The sequence below is a fragment of the Schistocerca americana genome, chromosome 3, assembly GCF_021461395.2.
Source record: "Schistocerca americana isolate TAMUIC-IGC-003095 chromosome 3, iqSchAmer2.1, whole genome shotgun sequence".
NCBI lineage: Eukaryota > Metazoa > Arthropoda > Insecta > Orthoptera > Acrididae > Schistocerca > Schistocerca americana.
Window position 1 is genome coordinate 374,851,705 of NC_060121.1, and position 22,633 is coordinate 374,874,337.

The following is a 22,633-nucleotide window of genomic DNA, read 5'->3' on the forward strand; positions in this document are numbered from 1 at the left end:
AGAGCAGGATCCTCCTGCTTCTGTGCCCTGTAGCAACAACTCTTCCCAGGCTGTCACTCAGTAGCTGCCGAGCTGACACCCCTACATCTCTTCCTCATCATGACTCTCCTCCAAAGCAATGTTCGAGGCCTTTGGTCCCACAAAGAGGATTTACAGTTGCTTTTAGCATCTCAGCCTCCCCTTATACTCTGCCTTCAGGAAAGGAAATTCCGCCCTCAGGACCGCTTTGAGCTTTCACATTTCTTCCCGATTTGTTTTGACCTTCCCCCTGAGGTTGGCATTCCATCTCATGTAGGCGTCATGCTGCTCATACGGGATGACATTATAGTCAATCCTCTCCCTGACTACCCATTTTCAAGCTGTTGCAGTTCGCCTTTTCCTTCCCCACCTGACTTTTTCCCCCTGTACCAATTATGTCCCTCTGTCATTCGGTGTCACCAGGGCAGACTTCCCTCAGCTTACTGGGCAGCTACCTCCCCCATTTCTGCTACTCAGTGACTTTAATGCCCATCATCTCCTTTGGAATTCTCCCAGAACCTGTCAGAGATGTGCCCTCTTGGCTGATCGTCTTAATCGACACAACCTCTTCTGCCTTAACACTGGAGCACCCACTTTCCTTCCCAATCCTCGCACACCTATTCACATTTGGACCTAACTCTGCACTGCCCAGCTCGCCCATCGTCTTGAGTGGTCTGTTCTTTCTGACGCCTACTCAAGCGACCATTTCCCATATGCCATCTGTTTCCTGACTCCTACCCAACCTGTGTGCACACCCAAGTGGCAGCTTGCTAAGGATGACTGGCGGCTTTACTCCTCCCAGGCGACCTTCGAAGAAAAACATTTCCCCAGTTGTGATGGCCTGGTGGAATATCGCACAAACGTTATCCTTACTGCTGCAGATCCTGCGATGGCAAACTGCATTCATCATAAACGGATGCATGTGAAGTGTCGTTGTGTCCTTCGGGATAGCAAAAGGGCTAACTGTACTTCATTCACTAGTTCTTTTAACAATTTCACACCTTCCTCTGTCGTGTGGGCCAACTTCTGACGGCCCTCTGGGACCAAGATCCATTCGGCCAGTTTCCAGCCTGACAGTAGCAGATGATGTTATCGTGGACCCTATTGCTATCTCTAACACCTTGGGTCACCATTTTGCGGAAGTGTCGAGCTCTTCCCACTATCACCCTGCCTCCCTCGATCGGAAACGAGCAGAATCGTGAGTGCTACAATGCTGCCTTTAGTATGAGGGAGCTAGATTGTGCTCTCACTTCATCCAAATCCTCCGCCCAAGGGCCAGACACTGTCCACATTCAGATGTTGTAGCGCCTTTCTCTAGCGGGCAAGCACTTTCTGCTTAACACATACATCCGCACCTGGGCAGAGGACACATTTCCCGAACTTTGGCATGAAGCCACTGTCATATCCATACCTAAGCCTGGTAAGGACAAAAACCTTCCTTCTAGATGCCGCCCCATCTCTCTTACCAGCTGTGTTTGCAAAGTGATGGAACATATGATTCGTGTCCGGCTGGTATGTTAGTTTGAGTCTCGCAATTTACTAAAGAATGCACAATGTGGATTTCAAGTGTGGCGTTCTGCAGTTGACCATCTCATTACTTTGTTCATCCATATCATGAACGGTTTTCTGCTGAAATCACAGACTGTGGTCGAGTTTTCAGATTTGGAGAAGGCCTGCGACACCTGCTGGAGAACTGGTATCCTCCTTGCTCTTTACGTGTGGGGCTTCCATGGCCACCTGCCTTGTTTCCTTTGGGAATTTTTAAAACAACGAGTTTTCAACGTGTGTGTGGGTTCTGCGTTGTCGGACACCTCTATCCAGGAAAATGGTGTGCCTCAGGGTTCCACCCTGAGCGTTGTCCTCTTTGCTGTTTCCATTAATCCTATAATGGTCTGTCTCCCACTGGGCATCTCTGGTCCCTTTTTATTGGCGATTTTGCCATATATTGCAGTTCTCCACGGACCTGTCTCACTGAGCGACGTCTTCAGCGATGTCTTGATTGTCTTTATTCCTGGAGCATTGACAGGGGCATTCATTTTTCCATTGACAAAACCGTCTGTGTGAATTTCTGGCGGCACAAATGGTTTCTCCCACCATCTTTACAGCTTGGGCCTGTTGCTCTTCCATTCATTGAAACTATGAAATTCCTGGGGATAATGTTTGATAGAAACACTCTTGGTCCTCCTATGTGTCTTACCTGGCAGCCTACTGTTCACAGTCCCTCGACGTCCTACGTGTCCTCAATGGTACTTCCTGGGGTCCAGATCGATCCACCCTCCTCCGTTTGTACCAGTCCTATGTCCTTTTGAAAGTCGACTATGGGTGCTTCATTTACACGTCCGCACATCCATCCCTCTTACGCCGTCTCAACACTATCCACCATCATGGCATCTGTTTGGCCACTGTCGCCTTTTACACTAGCCTGGTTGAGAGTCTGCATGCTGAAGATGCAGAACTACCACTGTCCTACCGCAGTGACTTTCTCCTGAGCAGGTATGTATGCCATTTGTCTGCCGTGCATGGTCACCCATCCTATGCCTCCTCCTTCCGCCAGTATGGGGCGTGTCTCTCTTCTCTGTTACCTCCTGGATTCTGCTTTCGGCACTTGCTACAGCAGCTTAACTTCACACTATCTACAACTTTCCTGGTGGGTGTCAATCCTTCACCTTGGCACCGAGAAGTGGCCCATGTTAACCTTGGCCTTCATTGACTTCCTAAGGACACTACTCCAGCCTCTCTCTATTGCCTGTAGTTTCACAACCCTTGAAAGGAACTTCACAATAGTACTTTTGTGGACACTGATGGTTCTCGGAACTGAGCTCTTTGCATTGTATCAGGCCATGGAGTACATCTGGCGCCACAGACTTTTCAATTGTGTCCTCTGCTCAGACTCACTCGGCACCCATCAAAGTGTATGTGCGCTGTATACCACCCATCCCATAGAGCAAAGGGTCCAGGAAAACTGTCACTTGCACTCTTGGTGGTGCCACTGTGGTGTTTATGTGGGTTCCTGGTCATGTTGGTCTGTCAGGAAATGAGGCTGCTGACGCTGCTGCCAAAGCTGCAGTCCTCGTACCTCGGCCTGCTAGTTCCTATATTCCCTCCGATGGTCTCTGTGTTGCCGTCTGTCAGGAGGTTGTGTCCCTTTGGCATCACAAATGGTCGTCCCATCACCGTAATAAGCTCAGGCTTATTAAGCCTCTCCCAGCGGCTTAGACGATCTCCTCTCGGCCCTCCCGTTGAGGTCATTTTCACTAGGCTGCGTATTAGGCAGTGCTTTTCTAGCCATCGTCATTCGAGAAGTGGCGCTACCCCACCACTTTGTACACATTGTGCCCAAGTTTTAACTGTCTGCCATTTCCTGACGGAATGCCCATTTTCTAACTGTTTATGTTCCCGCTTGGGTTTTTCGTCTGATTTATTGGCCATTTTAGCAAATGACACGCGGGCTGTGGACCATGTTTTACTTTTTATACACCAAAGTAATATGGCGAAGGCTGTTTAATTTTTAGTTTTGGACCTCCATTTCTGTATGGTGTCTTTTTTAGCACTTTTTCCACGTCCCTGTTTTTAACTGTCTTATGTCAAATGGGGCTGACGTATAGTCGTTTTTTAACTCCTCTGTCTTTGTGTTCTATAATTTGATTTGGGTGCATATGACCACAGTAGGTTTTGCACGCTAAAGCGAAACAGAAGCAAACTGTACTATCTTGTGAACACTGTTCAGAAGAAAAATTGAACCAAATATGCCCTATTTTCTCTTCAGCTATAGGACCTGATAGAAGTTAAAGGCTGTAGTAAAACTTTAGGACTGAGTTTTTTCTTTTAAAAATTAAGATTCAAATCTTGGTAGTTTGTGGACAGGTTTTATACCAAAGTTGTTTATTCATTCCTCTCCTTTCCTTTCCTTTCCTTTCCTTTCCTTTCCTTTTTTTTTCCTTTCGTAATATTACTAATGCTAAGACTTCATTGTGCTTATCTTTATGTAAGATATACATAGATATTTCTTTTATATTTTACCTTTGTTTCTTCAGGAAACTGATGGATTCTGTAGGACACTTGCTAAAAAATTTGAGTGTGTCACAAGCAAATTCACAACCAGATGCTCCAGATTGTGATGATATACCTGATGAAGTAAAAACTGTTACTCGGAAGAGGAGGTATGGTGCACTACAGTTGATCTGTTTCTTATGTGATATTGAATTGATACAACAGTTAAATGTTAATGAAAATTTGTATGAAAAGAAGTAAAATGCTAATGTTTTGCTCATTTGTGCTAGCATTAACGTCAAAGAACATTTTGTTTTGTCCCAGAGCATGTTTATGGTGTTGATGGTTGATATTTCAAAAAATATTGCCCTTAAGACCCTGCATCTGTCATATTATCACTACTGCACTACTGAACAGCTTCTTAAATGACTCAGAATGTAAAAAAAAAACAACTTTTTGTTGTAAACTATATTGCAGTATTCCTTTCCAGAAGTAGGATTGTGATGATTCTTAATTGTCTGTGATTATATTAACAGACAAGTGCTGCAGTTACAAGAATAGTATTTTTTACTTGTGGCACATGCTGTTTAGATTACCACTGAAAGTGTTAATCAGTATGTGAAAAATAAAATATTGATAAGGTATACCACAAAACAAGTGATACAACCTGAAATGGAAAAGTGTTGTGGATAGACAGAAGAAGTCAGTCATCCTTCGAACCTTGTAATTCTTTTTTTCCACTGTTATGTTATCATTATGACATTGCACATATTTGTGTGTGTTCTCTGGCTTTAGCAAACTTGTGCTACTCCGAATAAGCTTTATACCAATTTTAATTCCCACTATTCTGTACTTGAGCTATCTGTAAAATTGTTTGACAATAGGCCCATGTTTACTTTTATGAGTTGAGATCATCATTTGATTCACTTCACAGTGTTTTATTTGAAGTTATTGTACTGAATAGATTGAAATTACGTTCATCGCTTGCCCTTGCATTGAGATATGTCCACAAAATATGTACATCATCATCATAGTTAGAGCCACCTGCCAAACGTGCGTGCCCTACATCTTTCATCATCATTACTCTGTCCACTCTTTGTAATTAATTTCTTGAGACAATGCCATAGCTTTTGACCCTAGATGCAAAACTCTTCAACTGTTCCTTTGATTGTGAGGATAAAGGAACTAATAACCACATTTTTTGAGGCTTTAGAAAAATCATCATAATGATCATTTAAATGGGCATAATAAAAATCTGATAGAGTTTTAAAGGTCAATGCACCATATATTAGTGCTGCAATAAGTCTTCTATGCAGTATCATTTCAGAAGATTAAAATATTCATTATTAAATATTTTTTACTGAAAACTGGAGAAACAGAGGAGACAATTTACAGGCCAGTTTTCCTACTAGCAGCATTTCTGAAGGCTTTTACAAAGACTATGTATAAAAACAGTAGCAACACATCTTGTCACTAACAATATTCTGTCAGAGTCACATTTTGGCTCCAGCGTCAACAGAAAATGCCTGTTATTTTTGTGTCTGAGGCAGTACAGAACTATAAAAGAAGTTGGCAACAGTAAATATCTTTTTTGATTTAAATTTATATATTTATGTAACTGTGGACTGACTATACTTTAGCAAAAATTGGTGTAGCGTGGAACTGAAGGAAAAGACCCTTCTGTGTCTTGGAAATGTAAAGCATATATTGAAGAGGCATAGAAGCAGTGTCAACAAAAAGAGAATAAATATGACTCTAATAGAGATGCTATACACGGTAAGGATTGGGAGCATGAGTACAAGATTCCACTCTATGTTCAGTGAAACATTAGCTTGCAGCTTATAGTAAACATATTTTTTCTTACCTTCACCAAATCACTGTTAACACAGAAGTATTGAAATTTTGTCATCAGAGGATGTTCAAATAAAAAAAAAAAAAACAGAATGAGATTAGGAAAAGCAAATGTTGCCATGACAATATCACAGTAATAACAGAACAAGTGAGAAAGAAATAAACAATATCCAGAGACTCGTAAGGCATTTGTAATTATAAAGTGTAACACAAAATGTTAATTTTTTGCAGTATTTGTTAGTGTTCAAACTAGTTTTTTTTTCCCTTACGAAGCCATAGTCATACAATAACAGATTATCATAGTTAAACGTGGGAGCATAGTGTAACAAGTTTCAGATAGATATTGCCCAAGAGTGTGGCTAAGCCATGTCTCCGCAATATCCTTTCTTCTGTGAATGCTAGTGCTGCAAGGTTTGCAGAAGAACTTCTGTGAAGTTTGGAAGGTAGGAGACGAGGTACTGGCAGAATTGAAGCTGTGAGGGTGGGTCGTGAGTCGCACTTGGGTAACTCAGATAGTACAGCACTTGCTCACGAAATGCAAAGGTCCCGAGTTCGAGTCTCTGTCTGGCACACAGTTTTAATCTGCCAGGAAGTTTCATGAATCTATGAGTATTCAAAGATAAATTCAATTGGTTTTATGCGCAGATTTGTTACTCTGGATGAGACATGAGTCCACATTTTTATGACAGGAACAATATTACCAAACGACTGGAATTCGATGGCCCAGCATCAATAAAGATGTTGTCGGTTTTGTCTGCCATAAAGCTAGAATTTTTATTTTCTAGAAATCAGAAGGGATTATTTTTACCTATTGCCAGAACAACCTAAAAATCTCCTAGAAAATTTTGCACTTATTCTCTGAGCCAATGAGAGTTTGAAGTACGAATGGCGTAAACAAACAACTTATTCAGTAAATTTCCCATCCTTAGACTTCCACCTATTCTCACAGGATTTTTAAAGGTAAAAGTAGAGACCATTGTAGTCTAGTATGGGTATCCTCGATACCTTTTAAAGTTACATTTCAGAGACGATATCTACTTATTGGGAAAACGTTGAATGAATTTCGTTGTTATTAATGGTGGCTACATCAGAAAATAAAAGAATTTTGGACATCATGAATTTAGTGTTTCTGAACTAGCTCATTAAATTTTCTTCTGGCCATAAGAAAATGATGTTAAGTATCTGATGGGATCCTAATTTTAATATCACAACTTTCAAGTGTTAAAAAACAAACCAATATCATTAGGGATTTTTGTCTGTTCATATTTGGTATTATAATCATGACAGGATTATAGAAAACATTAAAACTAATTTTACTCTGTATAATTCTTCTATCTAAGTCCAAAAGCTAATACAGTCATAAGTAGCTTAATTGTGCCTTGGTTAAGTGCCAGACTACAAATCCAAGGTCACAGTTTCAATCCCCAGTCAATCTTAGGATTTTTGTCACTTATTTCTTTCACCTCTGACAATGTTTATTGATCTGAGAAATGCTGAGTTGCACCGTGGTTTGGAATTCAGCTTATGCTGTAGGTCCCAGTATAGCTGGCTGGGCAATCAGTCCAGAGGTCAGGGGAAGGTAACAGCATGCTACCTCCAACAGAACCAGGCTGATTAAGCACTGTAGTGTTCAAAACAATCTTCAGATTGTTGGCTGCTTTGCTTTATTTCCACCCACCATTAATGTGTACATGAGGTTAAGTGTCCTTATCTTTTTGTATTGTTTCTGTGATGGGATATTCATCAAAGTATTGTTGTGGTATTTAGTATTTCCCATTATTTCTGAGCTACATCAGTATATTTTTCCTTGGTTTTACTTCCATTCAACTTCATTGATTTCCAAAAGTAAGAGAATTGTCAGTGGAATACATTGTATATGCTTAAATTCATGTTGGTGCCTTAAGCTATTGTCTTATAGGCAGGGTCGGTTCTTATTTGCAAAAATAACTAATTACATATGTGCATATCTGTGAGGTATGGCTATAAATTTCATGCTCCTGAGTGTAATTTTGCCGTTGAATACTTTGCATGGGCATTAGTCTTAATTTTTTTCTTTTTCTTCCTTCCTTTCCTTCTTCCTTCCTTTCTTTCTTTTTCTTTTTTTTCGTTGTTTAATCTATATTGTTTATCTTTTTAGAGAATGTTTTCTCATAGTGTTTCCATTTTCATATAGTTGCCCACTTGTAACTTAAATGTTTTCTATAAACAAAATCACCCCCAGGGGACTTGCCTCTCTTTGGCGGGTTTGTGCTTGGCTGCTATGGGGCCCCAGCCTTAGCACCATTTTTTCCCTTCCGTGCTGCATGTCTGTCCTCTTCCTATTCTTTTTCCCCTCCCATGGGGAACATGTCTGGGGTGTTTTTCAGAATGTGTTCCACATTTTCGGTGGCAGACAGAACAGTCTCGCCACTGGTTTTCGTTCCTTTTTTCTTTCACCTTCTCCTATCCATCCTCCGCTTCGGTGTTTGAAGCTCCTCTTTATTATCTTCCACCCTATGCACTCCTGAAGGCCGGTCCACACGTCTTGATGCATAACAGGTGGGTGGGTAACACAAAATTCCTAGCCCTGGGTTGACAGGTAGGATTCACACATACCCCCTGGTACAGGCCAGGCCCAGGAAGGGGTGATTCCCTGGGCTGCTACCTTACCAAATTGCCAATTGGTCCCTCTGACAAGTGTTGGGGAGGTATGACCTGAGATGTGAACAATCACGTAAGGCAGGTGAGCACTCCTTGCAGTCAATGTCTACCGAACGTAAATGGAATGAAGATCCCAACTCAAACACCCTCCCAGCTGCACTATGGTTCCTCATGGTTTCATGTACTGCAGATGGTCAGTCCTACGCAGTGGTAAATGAATTTCTAATTCAGAAAGGTATTGATGCAATTTGTGGCCCTGTGAAATTCTGTCCTCATTTATTCAGTGGCACTTTGCTTTTGGAGACTACTTCTGTTTCTCAAGCAAAACTACTGCTTGCTGCTTCGCTTCTCTACAGTTATCCTGTTTGTGTCGAGGCTCATAGAATTCTGAATTCTTTCCCATGGTGTTATTTACACTAGGATGCTCAATGGTCTGACCAAGGCAGAAATCAAAACGTACCTCTCTGATGAGGGTGTCACTGCCATCCATTGGGTGATAAAAAAGATAGAGGCACCCTTAATGCCCACATGCACCCTGTTCTCACCTTTGGTAGAGTGGTGCTTCCATCTAAGATCAAAGCAGGGTATGAAGTTATTACAGTCCGACCCTATATTCCGAACCCGATGCGCTGCTACCAATGTTGGTCACTCACAAGTTACTGGCTAGTCACAAACCCTGTGTTCTACCATCTGACACTTAAAGTACTGTTCTTGTATATCTTGCTCCATGAAAGACATGGCCAAGCAGACATGCGACCTCAAATTCAGCATTGTGGTTGTGAAATCGCCCATTGTCATGGTAGCATCGCCATCTCCTAGTCTAGCTGTGCAGCAAGCCACCAAACATTCTCCTCCTGGGGTGAAATCACCTGCTACGCAACCACCAGGCCGGAAAGAACAGAAGGAATTCTTCCACGAAGACTTCCTGCCTCCCTCCAACCAACAAACATCTGAGTCTTTCTCTGCCAACTGGAAAGGCTCCAAGAAGTGGAACAAAGGGAAACGGTATCCTCTTTCGCCGACTCAAAAACCCTCTTTGATGGTGTTGCCATGTGATACCTTAGCCCAGCCGACCTCTGTGTTACCGGTGTGCCCAGCCAATCGCTTTTCTGCCCTGGATTCTGCAGATTGACAGAAGGAGAATGCCAATGATGCTGCAGATCTGATGGAGCAGGATCCTCCAGCCTCTGCACTTCTAGCAGTGAGTCTTTTGAAGGCTGGCACTTGGTCAGGGTGACATCCTTTCATTTTTTTCCCTCCTCCCCTTTCCTTGTTATGACTGTCCTTCAGTGGGATGTTCACGGCCTTAGGTAAAAAAAAGAGGATTTACGGGTGCCCTTAGAATCGCAGTGTATGCTAATTATCTGTATCCAGGAAACAAAATTGCTTACAACTGCTTTGAGCTCTTGCATTTCTTCGCGGTCCATTTTTGACTTTCCCCCTGATGATGGCATTCTATCTCATGAGGGAGTTGTTTGCTGTCTCCTACCCCACTTACGTGCACACCCAAATGGTGGCTTACTAAGGCTGACTGGAGGCTTTACTCCTCCCTGGCAACTTTCGATGAACGTCATTTTCCCCAGTTGTGATGACCAGGTAGAATAGCGTAGAAACATTATCCTTACTGCCACAGAATGTTCCATTCCTCGCATTTCCTCTTTACAAAGCCGTCTCATGATCCTTTGGTGGATTGAGGTATGTCACTATGCAAATGGCAAACTACAATCTTTATAAACAGTTGCATGCACAGTGTTGTTGTGTTCTTTGGGATAGCAAAAAAGGTAGCTGGATTTCATTTACTAGTTCTTTTAACATTCTGCTACCTCTTCTGTCATGTGGGCCAATATCTGGCGGGTCTCGGGAACCAAGATCCATTCCCCAAATTCCGGCCTGCCAGTAGCACATTGGATCCTATTACTATCTCCAACACCATTTTGTGGAGGTTTCGAGCTCCTCCCAGTATTGCCCTGCCTTCCTCCATCAGAAACAAGTGGAGGAGTCTCAGGTGACACCCCTCTCTTCTCAGAATCATGAATGCTACAGTACCGCCTTCACTATGAGGGAGCTACATCATGCTCTCACTTCATGCGAATCCACAGCCCGAGGGCCGGACAGTGTTGCAGCACCTTTCTCTTGCAGGCAAGCACTTTCTCCTTCGTATATACAACCGCATCTGACCAGAGGACACATTTCCCAGACTTTGGCATGAAACCACTGTCATACCCATATCTAAGACCAGTAAGGACAAATACCTTCCTTCTAGGTACTGCCCCATTCTCTCACCAGCTGTGTTTGCAAGGTGATGAAACGTATAATTCACACCTGGCTTGTATGGCGGCTCAAGTCACGCAATTTACTAACCACTGCATAGTGTGGATTTCGAGCTGTTTTGCAGTTGACCATCTCGTCACTTTGTCCACCCATGTCATGAATGGTCTTCTGTAGAAATTCCATACTCTGGTCATGTTTTTCAATTTGGAGAAACCCTACGACATCTGCGAGAGGACTGGTATCCTCCATAGTCGCTACAAGTGGGTCTTCCGTGGCTGCATGCTCTATTTCGTTCAGGTATTTTTAAAACACCGAGTTGTCAAGGTTCGTGATCATTTTTAATCATGGAGCTTTGCCAGTGACTTTTGTTTTTTCACTGACAAAACTGTTGGTATGATTTTCAGGTGTGCAATAGGTTGCTTTCACCGTCTTTACGTCTTGAGCACGTTGCTATTCTGTTCCAAGAAATGTACGAAATTCTTGGGACTCGTATGCTCAGCAGGAAACTTTGGTCCTCCCACAAGTCTTTCCTGGCAGCCCACTATATGCAGTCCCTCAGTGTCCTACATGTCCTCGGTGGTGCTTCCTGGGGAAGAGATCAAACCACCCACGTCCGTGTATACCAGTCCCGTGTCTGTTCAAAAACAGACAATGGGTGTTTCGTTTATGCACCTCCATGTCTGTCCGTCTCAATACTACCCACCAGTGTGGCACCTGTTTGGTCACTGTTGCCTTTTACACTAGCCTGGTAGTGAGTCTTTATGCAGGAGCTGGCAAACTACCACTGTCCTACCACCATGACTTTCTCCTCAGAAGATATGCCTGCTGTTTGTCTGCCATGCTTGGCCACCCATCCTATGTCTACTCCTTCGATGGCTCCATCACCAGTATAGAGCATGTACCGCTTCTTTGTTACGTCCTGGTGTTCGCTTTCGGCTCTTGTCCCAGCAGCTTAACTTCGCGCTACCTGCAACTTTCCCAGTGAGTGTAAACCCTTCATCATCTTGGCTTTGTGTGATGGCCTATGTGCACCTTGGCCTTCATTCACTTCCTAAGGACACGACTCCAACCTCACTCTATGGCCTTCAGTTTCATAATCTCCACACATATCTTCGCAGTAGTACTTTTGTGTACACTGATGCCCCTCAGACTGACTGAGGTGTTGGCTGTGCCTTCATCATTGGCACCAACATTTTTCAGTATTGCTTCCGGAACACTGCTCAGTGTTTAGAGTAGAGCTCTTTGCCCTGTATCAGACCATGCATTAAAACCAGTGACACAGGTTTTTCAATTGTCATCTGCTCCGTTTCTCTGTGCCTTTCAAAGCCTCTGTTTGCTGTACTCCATCCATCTCTTAGTGCAACATGTCCAGGAAAGCTGTCACTTGCTCACTCTTGATGGAGCCATTGTGATGTTTGTGGGTTCCTGGTCACTTCGATCTGACAGGAAACGAGGCCACTGACATTGCTGCAGTCCTTGTACCTGAGCGCACTAGTTTTTACATTCCCTCAAATGATATCTGTGTTGCCGCCTGTCAGCAGGTGGTGTCACTTTGGCATCATGCCTGGTCCATCCTTGATGGGAACAAACTTCAGGTTATTAAGCCTCTCCCAGCAACTTGGACCTCCTCTCGGCCCTCTCACCGTGAGATCATTTCAGCTAGGTTCTGTATCGAGCACTGTCTTTTAGCCCTCGTCATTTGTTAAGTGGTGCTTCCCCACTACTTTCTACTCATTACACTCAACCTTCGACAGTCCACCGTGTCCTGACAGAATACTCCTTTTTTTTTTTTTTTTTTTTTTTTTTTAACCACTTACATTCTTATTTGTGTTTGCTGTCTTGAGTTACAGCCATTTTAGTAAATGACGCACAGGCTGTTGACCGCATTTTCCTTTTTATCTGTCTTGAGAATATGATGAAGGCCATTTAATTTTTAGTTCTGAGCCTCCGTTTCTCTGTGACGTACTTTATAGACCTTTCTCCGCTTTCCTGTTTTTAGCTGTCTTCTCTTCCATCGTTTGGGATTAAAGTGTAGTCATTTTTAACTCTTCTCTTTGTCTTTGTGTTCTACAGTTCTGATGTAGGTGCATATGACCCTAGTTGTTTTTGCGTCTGAAAATAAAACGAAAGAAAACAAAATGATATAAACACAAATAATGCACTCATATTTTATGATTGTCATCCCCTCCCCTCCCCTCCCCTCCACTCCGCTCCACTCCCCTCTGCTCCACTCCCCTCCCATGCTAATGATGTTTGATACCATACAACTTTGACCGAAGATACCTCTTCAACAATTTTTCTTCATTTTTCAGCCATGAGAGTGATTCAGATGAAGCAAGCTTGCAGAGAGTTAAAGCTGCATTTTCCTTAATGGGCTACGCATTTCAGCCTCACCGACACATTCCGAAGAGTTCTGTGCTGTACCGAAAGCGTAATATAAGAGTACAGAATAGGCAGTTGAAAATGAACTTGAATCGTTCCATGGCATCACGACACATCTATTATGACGACGATGGCAATGAATGTGAATCTGCTCTATCGAGGGTATGTTGTTTTGCTTTTCTTTTTATGATAAGAGTGTATCAGACAAAAAATTTTCTTCATTGCTTGCATCGGGAGGATTTATTTATTGTTTGTGGTATTTTGTGCACACATTAACATGTTACGAACTGTCTATGTGTGTTATTAGAGAATTCAGTTGAGAAAATGTAGAAATACTAGGAGACAGCATAGGTGGTCTGTTTTTATCCCCCAGAAAATAAAATTTCAGTTCTACTGATTGGAATACTGAAAAGTAAAGAAAACAGAAGCTTACATTTTGTAACTGTTTTCTTTCTGAGTGATTACTCTTGTCAAGTCTAACTCACTGAAGTTCATTAAATGCTGCTAAGATTATTAAACTGCAGTTCATTAAAGTCTGTTGTATAGATCTGTTAAGTTGCTGTAGTGAATTGAAGAAAAAAAAAAGAAAAAAGGAAGTAAAGAAATAGATCTTCTTTGATAACAATTTGTGTTTATTGGACAGGCTTCTCATTGTCTTCTAGAAGTGAAATAATTAACAATACAGTTGTCATAGAATTCTGTTTGTTCCACACTGCTGCAGCCACTATTTCTTTCGGTACTGTAACTTGGAAAAGGATTGAGCAGAGCACTTTAGACAGATTGTAAACAACCATGCAATGTAGCGCTCTACATGGAGTAATAATCACTGGTCTGCATAAGGAGAGAATTTGTGTTTGATGTAACAACTTTAATCAAAACGATTCTTCCATATGTAAAGCTGGACTGAAAGCAGGCTTGAATCCACAACCATTCCTCTCTGATTCCACCTGTCTGAATGTTGTCCATCCGTAGCGGCTGTAGCAATTATTATCTCAGTAGGTTTTATCGAAGAAAAGTATTTTACCATGTTAAATATCTTGGATTTATGCAGAGAAAACCATTTGCTAGCTAACAGAACACTTTTACACCTATATAATGCCGTAGCCCCATCCAGAACTAATGTAAAATCTAAATCCTCTTGTTACATACCATGATTCAGAGGTAACCTATCATTCCCGAGTAAGTTTGCACTTGTAGGAGTTTATATATAGTTATCACTGCTCGCAACTAACTCATATTTGCGAAAAAATTCTCATTTACTATTGTTGCATGATAGATGCCCAAATTACACTTAAATAAATAGTCTCAGATCTGTGACCTGTATTAATACTATTTCATGTTACTATGTTTTAACTTATGACAAATTAATACTCGCACATCGTCTCGTGTCGCATTTGATCCATTATAAGGGAAAGGCTTAGGAAGGAGAAGCAGGTAGGTCAGACCCTCAACCTGAGGTTGAAGTGAAATTCACATTTGCATGTTATGACATTTGTCCCATATATTGCAAGGGGTGATGCTGAATTTTGATCAGTGTCCCCTGTTGGTTTGGAAACTTTATCACAGGCACAACCTTGCAGCCATACTATCCAGTTGCATGCATGGACATTGTATGTAGCCTCCCTTCTTTCAATGTTTCACAACGGTTGCGGGTAAGATAGGAGATGAGTAAATCCAAGGGGCTTAACTATAAAATAGAACTGAAGTAGACATATAGTGAACAGGAGTGGTGATCAGTTACTGCCATAATCAGGTAAGAAAGGACCCTTTTCTCTCTCAAGAACATTCATACTTACCCTCTGTAAACTACATGGAATTGTTACTTTAAGGCCTGTGCAGTACTTAACACTTATTCAGTGTTTCTTGTTTTCTAGACAAAACAGTTTTTGAACAGTATTACAACCTCCAGTGCACAACCTTATGGAACCACAGCAGCTATTATTACTGATACGCACTCAAGCTCAGATGAAGATATTTCACCCGCCCAACGACAACAACAGAAAAGTGTTGTGAGGAAAGAAAGGAAGCGACTTTCACTTTGTGGCTGTGACACAGATCCAGCAAGCACTGTAGAACTGGCAGAAAGTTTACCTGATGCTGAAAAGTCTTCAGTGCTTGAGGTTGCAAACAGTGGTGATGGAGAGTTCGTTGCTCTTGCAGATGACCAGGAAATAGTCAAGAAACCACAGCAGAAAAAGAAACGAAAGAAAGGAAAAAGGCTGAGTTCTAAAATCCCAGAAGAAATTATATCCAATCCCAAGTTAATGAAGTACTGGGTTCGACGATACCAACTTTTCTCGAAATTTGATGAAGGAATTAGAATGGATAATGGTAAATTATTATTGTACATTTCAGTGTCAGTTCAGGTTTTCATTATATTACAGGTGTTTTATTATAAATTTGTTTCTGTATTATGACCTTTTGTTGTGACTGATTGCTTGGTGTAAAAACTACATTGAATGAAAATGTAATGCAACTGCAGCAATGTAAAGCAGACAGCATTGTAAAAAATTTTGTGCATAATTTTTGTGAATAGCTCTTAATACGGACAAACGTTTCATCTTAAATTGTTCGTAGTTTTGAGTTTAAATAGGTGTAAGGAAGGCATTAATAGAGCAAGTAGTGAAGCAGGTTGCAACCTATATCTCACGTTTAATATTACATTGAGCAAGCAGTAAGAGAAACTGGGGTAACATTTGGGAATGAATCTTCAGAGAGGAGAAAAAAATATTTAAGATTATCAATTATTCTGTCACATTTGCAATAACAGTTGAACAGTGTCGATAGTGTCCTGAGAAGTTGTTATAAGATGAACCTCAAAAAATTTAAAGTAAATTCGATGGAATGACATCAGTTTAAATCAGTTGATGCTGAGGAAATTGGATTATGAAGTGGGACACTGAAAGCAGTTAACAAGTTTTAGTGTAAAATGAAGGTGATAACTGAAGTAAATAGGATATAAAATGCAAACTGATGACAGTGAGAAACAATTTCTTAAAATAAAGAAATTTAATGGTATGGTTTTGGGTGTTCAGTCGAATTGTAGATTCCATTTTTTTGCTCAATATTTTGACAGCCAATAGTTATTTTCTTCACCTACTCTCAGCTGTATTATTATGTGCACTTGTTTCTTTGACTCGGAGACCATGAAGGATTGTTAGTGTTGCACAGCTATTTATAGCTGACTTTGACTCGTGGAGGCCACCATGTCTTTGCTGCTGCTTTGTTTCTTGGAATCAACATTACTACTCTGTGAAGTGCAAATTCTCTCAGCATTTACGACCTCTGGTGAATGACGTGGCCAGTGGGATCTTGATAACCTGAGTGCCAGATCACAAGCCTTGCTTAAAGCGAAATCTTCATTCCAGTTCATAAGGTTTTCTGACATCATTGCTTTACTATGCTGTTCCAGAAACTTCGTGTTTGCACCATGATACTGATCTTGTCAGCTTTAATTTCGTTATTATACTTGAGACTGAGCTTAGTGACAGAAGGTATGCTTGGTTTTTATACGGGTGTGCTGCTGATGTTCCTTGCACCTCTCTTCAACTGTTCTCATAGTCTGCTCCCACATAAATACATATCACTCTGGCATGAAATGCACTACGTACCCAACTTTGAGACCTAGATCACCCTTAACATCGCAAAGAAGACTTTTTATCTTCATTTATGGAAGAAGAAGAATATATTGGATGCCATGTTTTCATAAGGTTCTACCAATTGTTCTGGAGACTGGACCAGCACACTGCAGATGAGCAACTATTGGATTTTTATTTTCTTTCTCAGTCTCGACCTCCTTGGGCACTGATTTTGCTCCAATTCCCACTCAGTTTGGTGAACTGGATACAAGTTTCCTGAACCATCTTGATGCTCCCTTCTACCCTCAGCTTTTCTGATCTGTGCAGATGGGAGTTAGTCTTACAACACATTTTCTGCTCTTGTTATCATCGTGGCCTTAATCTATGGTAACATACTATCCTCACACAGTCTGTCCAGCAGTATCCTTCCCGTCTTTCATATCTCCTCTCAAGTGTCGTCTCCTACCCTCTTTGTTTGCTGCCATCTGCCAATGCAACCACCCATCTTTCCCCGCTCCTCTTTTTCAATCCTTTTTTCCCGACCACCCTGCCCCACAACCTGATGCTGTGCCTGTTGGCATTCTAGTCCCTGCACAGTCCATCAGACAGCTTTCCTCCCCCCCCCCCCCCCCCCCCTCCCTCAATACCCTACTTACCCTTCCCCTTCCCTGTCCCTCCAGATTGCTACTTCCATTCCAGGTGATAGTTCCTTTGTGGCCCGAGCTGCCAGAGCTTGTAGTCAGTACACTTGAGGTATTCTCGCTTGTGTGCATGAATGGTGTGTGTTCCTCTTTTGCCAATGAAGGCTGTTGCCAAAAGCTTGACTAGTGGATAGGTTGATAGGACACAACTTAAGACATTATGGAATAGTTAATTTGGTGATGGGTGGAATTGTTGTGGATAAAAACTATTATGAGAGACAAAGGCTTGACTCCAGTAAGCAGTTAAAGTTGATGTTGGGTGCAGTGGTTGTGCCAAGGAAAAAACTCACAAAGGACAGCCTAGTGTGGCGAGTTGCATCAAACCAGTGCTCAGACTGAAGGGACTGCAGGAGCAGTAACAGTAGCATATATTAATTTTGAATTGTTTGGTTTCAGATATTACATTTCATTTATTTTGTGGTTGATTATTACTTTTTTAATAGCATCATTATGTTCAAAATTGTAAAATCGTCATACCTTGAAAAACCACTTTTTCTGCATTTCTGAAGAACCACTTAGTTTTTAGAGACATCAAAATTCTAGCTATCTTCCCAAATGAATAAATCGTATCATGCATATTCTGTATGACTCATAGCAGTTGCGTAGGTTAAGTTACAAAACAAAAGTAAATCGATTAGAACATTATTTTAATCAAAAAATCAGAGTTTGAAGGAAGAAAAGCTAAAGTAGTTATATGTTATGAAATACAGTTCAAATTCTCCATAATATATTTATTCATGTAATATGGAATCAAGTTTTCTAGAAAGATCAGCAGTAATAAATGTGTGTGACATTCAGAGAATCAAAAATTTCTGCTACATTGCTAACACTATCCATGCCTTTCCCATACTTACATGTTTCTGTTTTCTTGCATCTCTTCTGCTAACCTTATTTCTATAATTTCTAACGTTTCCTTGAACCAGTGAATTTCTCCACATTTTATTCATTCTGTACTGTTTCCATTCATTTCTGTTAAATGCCAGGATTCACATCAAACAGGCATGCTATGAGGAAACTGCTTAACATTTTGTTGGAAAAGACTGACATTTCCTAAATATCATATGTTAATTTCTATATATATTGTTGTTAACATCACCATCATCTTGCAAGGTGAAATAAATGAATAAAAGTCTTCATATAACTGGAAGACCTTGATATAATTATTAATTAAATCTGCACTGCAAACTGGACAGTTAATCTTATAAAAAAACTAGAGGAAAATAATTTTTCATTTAAAAGAATTCTCAAAAACTGAACATGTGATCTAAAGCAGTGCTTTATAATGAAGAAACAAAACAAATACAAATGGTGTTAACTTTCCTGACAGTAGCTATAAGACAAATAGATAGAATTGGCTCTCAAGCTGAAGGAATATTCCCAGTTAGCAACACAAAATTCATTAAAAAAAAAAAAAATAAAGTCCATTAGATTTACATGGTGGACATGTTATGTGCAACTAATTGAACCATTGCTTGCAAACTGCAGGTGATAGTTATTTGCAAATTCTGTCAGTGGTAACTGTAGGGTGAGCAGGGCCAGTTTAAGAGTGCCGACACTTGGGGCTCCAAGCTGAGTGGGGTGCCTCTAGTGTGTATAAGGATGTGTCACTGTTAGTAGTGGACACCTGAGACGCCAAGCTGAGAGGAGCACCAGGGATACACAAGTGCAACATTTGTGCTTGGCACAAATAGTGGCGAAAACTGACAAAAGTGAATATGTGTGAGGGAGGAGGGGGCAAACTGTAAGCTGATTGTGTGAAAATGAGGCTCGGACTTGCCCTGATTGTGAGGCTGTCATCAATATTCTCAGTTGCCTGCAAGATATAGACCCTATGTGTAATTCTAATTACTTTCTTTTGTGAAGTAAAGCTACCTCATTGAAAATCGCAATTATATTTATTTACTGATTTCTGTGCTGCCCAAAGTTAATAGTTATTCTTATAACAAAATTAATTGAATCTAAATGTTTAGCTGATCTATGACTAGATTTATCTGGTTTCAGCTTTCATTGGTATGTATACCCGAAAAATTTTAACTTTCTAACTTGTTAATTACTTTTTCTTGATTCACTACATTAATAGGTGTGAGGTATTACTGACAGTGCAAAAAGAGTTGTTCTTTTCAAATTTTAAGACTAGTCCATTTGTACAAAACATGTTAATAACTTTACCAATACTAAAAAGAAAAATGCTTTGAACTTCCCTTTAGTGAACACGAGGCACATAAAGGGGTGATATTCACTCCTATAGAAATCTTTGACAAACATCCAACTAAAATAAAATGTCTGAAAGACAGCAGATGTGTCTTCAAGTGTAGGTTAAAGTCATTTCTCTGTAACAACGTCTTCTGTACAGTAGAGGAATCCTTGAATAGTAATTAGTAGGCAATTACAAACTGGTAAATGAATTGCATGTAGCCATAAAAATACTTTATTCAATTGTCATTGCAATCTCTCTTTTTGTCATTGCAATCTTTCATTCAATTGACCTGTCTCACACCATAATGTTTGCCATGAATATGGGGTATGAAACCTGCAACTAAATAACAAATATTTTTATTACTTTTAGATAGTTGGTTCTCAGTGACACCAGAAAGAGTTGCAGAACATATTGCTGAGAGATGTCAGTGTGACCTGATTGTAGATGCTTTTTGTGGCTGTGGTGGGAATGCTATACAATTTGCATTCTTCTGTGAGAGAGGTAGGTTCATTGCACAATTAAGTATTTCTGTATTCTCCTGGAGTTGTGATCACTGTCCATATATATTTTTTGTTGTGCTTTTTTGTTTAATATTGAAAAATACAATAATATTTTGGTGGTAACAGAGAATAATAATACATGAATAAATAAGGCTTTTTGGATAGTTTCTCTTTGCCTAACAACAACCCTGTTTGAGATTTTTCTCTTCCTTGCATCTAGAGATATATTGCAGTATTTAAGCTATGATATTTTTTGTGTCAAATATTAATTCTAGATGTAATAATTTCGTTTAATTTATTTGTAAATACGCAGAAGTAATAACATTCCTACTTTGCCTGAAAGCAACAGCTACATATTGCAAGCTGACTGCTATCTGAATACACAATATTCATACAATCTATGGTAGATACATCATGATCATGGTAGTAACTTCTAGGGTAGTAATGAGCACAATCCATCATTCATTAATGTTCAAAGGGACACAAAAACTTGTAACGTTTCTAATCAATTACTTTGTATCTTCTTCTGCTCCAAATATTTCGTGGTATGGCTGTTTAACAATTTATGAAAAGTATTTCAACAACAGGCACTGCTGAAACAAATTTATATCTTTGTACTTTTTGTGAAGACACAAATGACATTCCAGTGCTGTCAGACATACAGCCACAGTCTTTACACAAAAGATATTTTTGTACTGCTGCCTCATGGGACAGGTGTCATTCTTTACCCAGGAACCACTGTAATAGTTCACCGAGCGAGGTGGCACAATGGTTAGACACTGGACTCGCATTCGGGAGGACGACGGTTCAATCGCGCGTCCGGCCAACCTGATTTAGGTTTTCCGTGATTTCCCTAAATCGCTCCAGGCAAATGCCGGGATGGTTCCTTTCAAAGGGCACAGCCGACTTCCTTCCCTGTCCTTCCCTAATCCGATGAGACTGATGACCTCGCTGTCTGGTCTCCTTCCCCAAAACAACCCAACCCGCTGTAATAGTTCATGCTGCACTGTTCAGGTGGATCACTTATTTACATCCATCTTTACAAATTACAAATATGAATGCCAATTATTACAACAGTCTTCACTTTAGGTTTACACTTCAGCTATTTCAACCATTTCAAATGGGTCGTAACATTATCCGTGCTAAAGATTGCATACAATCTGATACACTCCTGGAATTTTGTAACAAATAGGTTCTTCATTATTGGCAGTAATATAATTATTTTCATGCTCTTAAATTAATGACAGGTGCATTGGCTCACTGTGCTCTGCAGAAATCACTATTGTTCTTTAAATAAACTTTCTTCAAGAAAGTATCGAGTGAGGTGGCACTGTGGTTAGCTGACTGGACTCGCAGTTGGAAGCACAACAGTTCAAATCACTGTCCCGCCATCCAGATGTAGGTTTTCTGTGATTTTCAGAAATTGCATATGGCAATTGCTGGCTTGGTTCCTTAGAAAGAAGACAGCCGATTACCTTCCCATTCTTTTCTGTTCTGTGCCTGTGCTCCATCTCTAATGAACATGTTGTTGACGGAATGTCAAACATTGTAGTCCAATTAAAATTACTTTACAGTTAACATATTCAGTTGCTGCTATTGTTGCCACATCGGCTGCTGGCGAGCACTCCGTTGTAGGCGACGCACGAACCCAACGGGGACATCTCACAAATGCTGTTAATGTGTTATGTGGAGCAGTGTTGGAAGCGACCACCGCAAGGTATGCCATAAATGTGAGAATCTCTTCTGATAGCTGATTTAAAGTGTGAGCAATGACAGATTGGCAGCATATGACGTGTTTCATAGCCCCAAATTTAAAATCTTATCCAAACCTAATCATAGTCTCGTGGTGGGCAATTTATCTTGAAAAACGATGGTCAACATTCTACGGCAGAACTAAAATTGTGATCTTTTTGCTCATGGCGTTTAAAGCTAACCTCTAAGAGCTGACTCGACACAAAAAAAGTTTGAGCACTGAAAGCAAGCTGTAATTTCTTTCTGTCATTGGTTGCCAGAAACTATATTCACATTGGTTACCTGTGCTGCAGGGTTACCAATTGATTAGCAGGCCTGGTTGGCATTTGGTGGCAGATTATAGGCAACACTGGAAGATTCCAATCAAAAAAATGATAGGAAGACAAATAAGAAAAAATAAAAAAGTTAATGTACTTAAGGAAAAGATGCAGAAAAGTATTAGAAATAAAAAAAATTACATTTAAACCAGTTAATTGAGTAAAAATAGTAATCAGTCTTTTGATTAGCTTTATAAATAAAAAAATCATTGCATTTGACAGGATTTGAACCTAAGACATTTTAATGTGCAAGAACTTGTAACTATGGTGGCGAGGTTGTAACAATGAATTGAAGCCTTAAAAAATTGGGAAAATTTGGTTTTGTGCAATGTACGAAGCTTATCTCCTGTAACCTGATCTTTGTGATAATAACTGCATATGCGGTGCTCAATCATATTTATGAGGAAGGATCCAGTAGTGTTTGGTTAGTGCTGTG

The 22,633-nt window shown here is 40.5% G+C and overlaps 1 protein-coding gene across 1 annotated transcript in view; it reads left to right on the top strand.

The window, feature by feature from the left end:
* Positions 1-22,633, top strand: part of LOC124605733 (trimethylguanosine synthase) — a 67,786-nt gene that overhangs the window by 27,389 nt on the left and 17,764 nt on the right. Inside the window, exons 4-7 of the mRNA XM_047137612.1 lie at positions 4,053-4,178; positions 13,083-13,314; positions 15,027-15,483; positions 19,998-20,129. Coding sequence (XP_046993568.1) covers positions 4,053-4,178; positions 13,083-13,314; positions 15,027-15,483; positions 19,998-20,129 — 947 coding nt within the window. The remainder of the gene's footprint in view (positions 1-4,052; positions 4,179-13,082; positions 13,315-15,026; positions 15,484-19,997; positions 20,130-22,633) is intronic.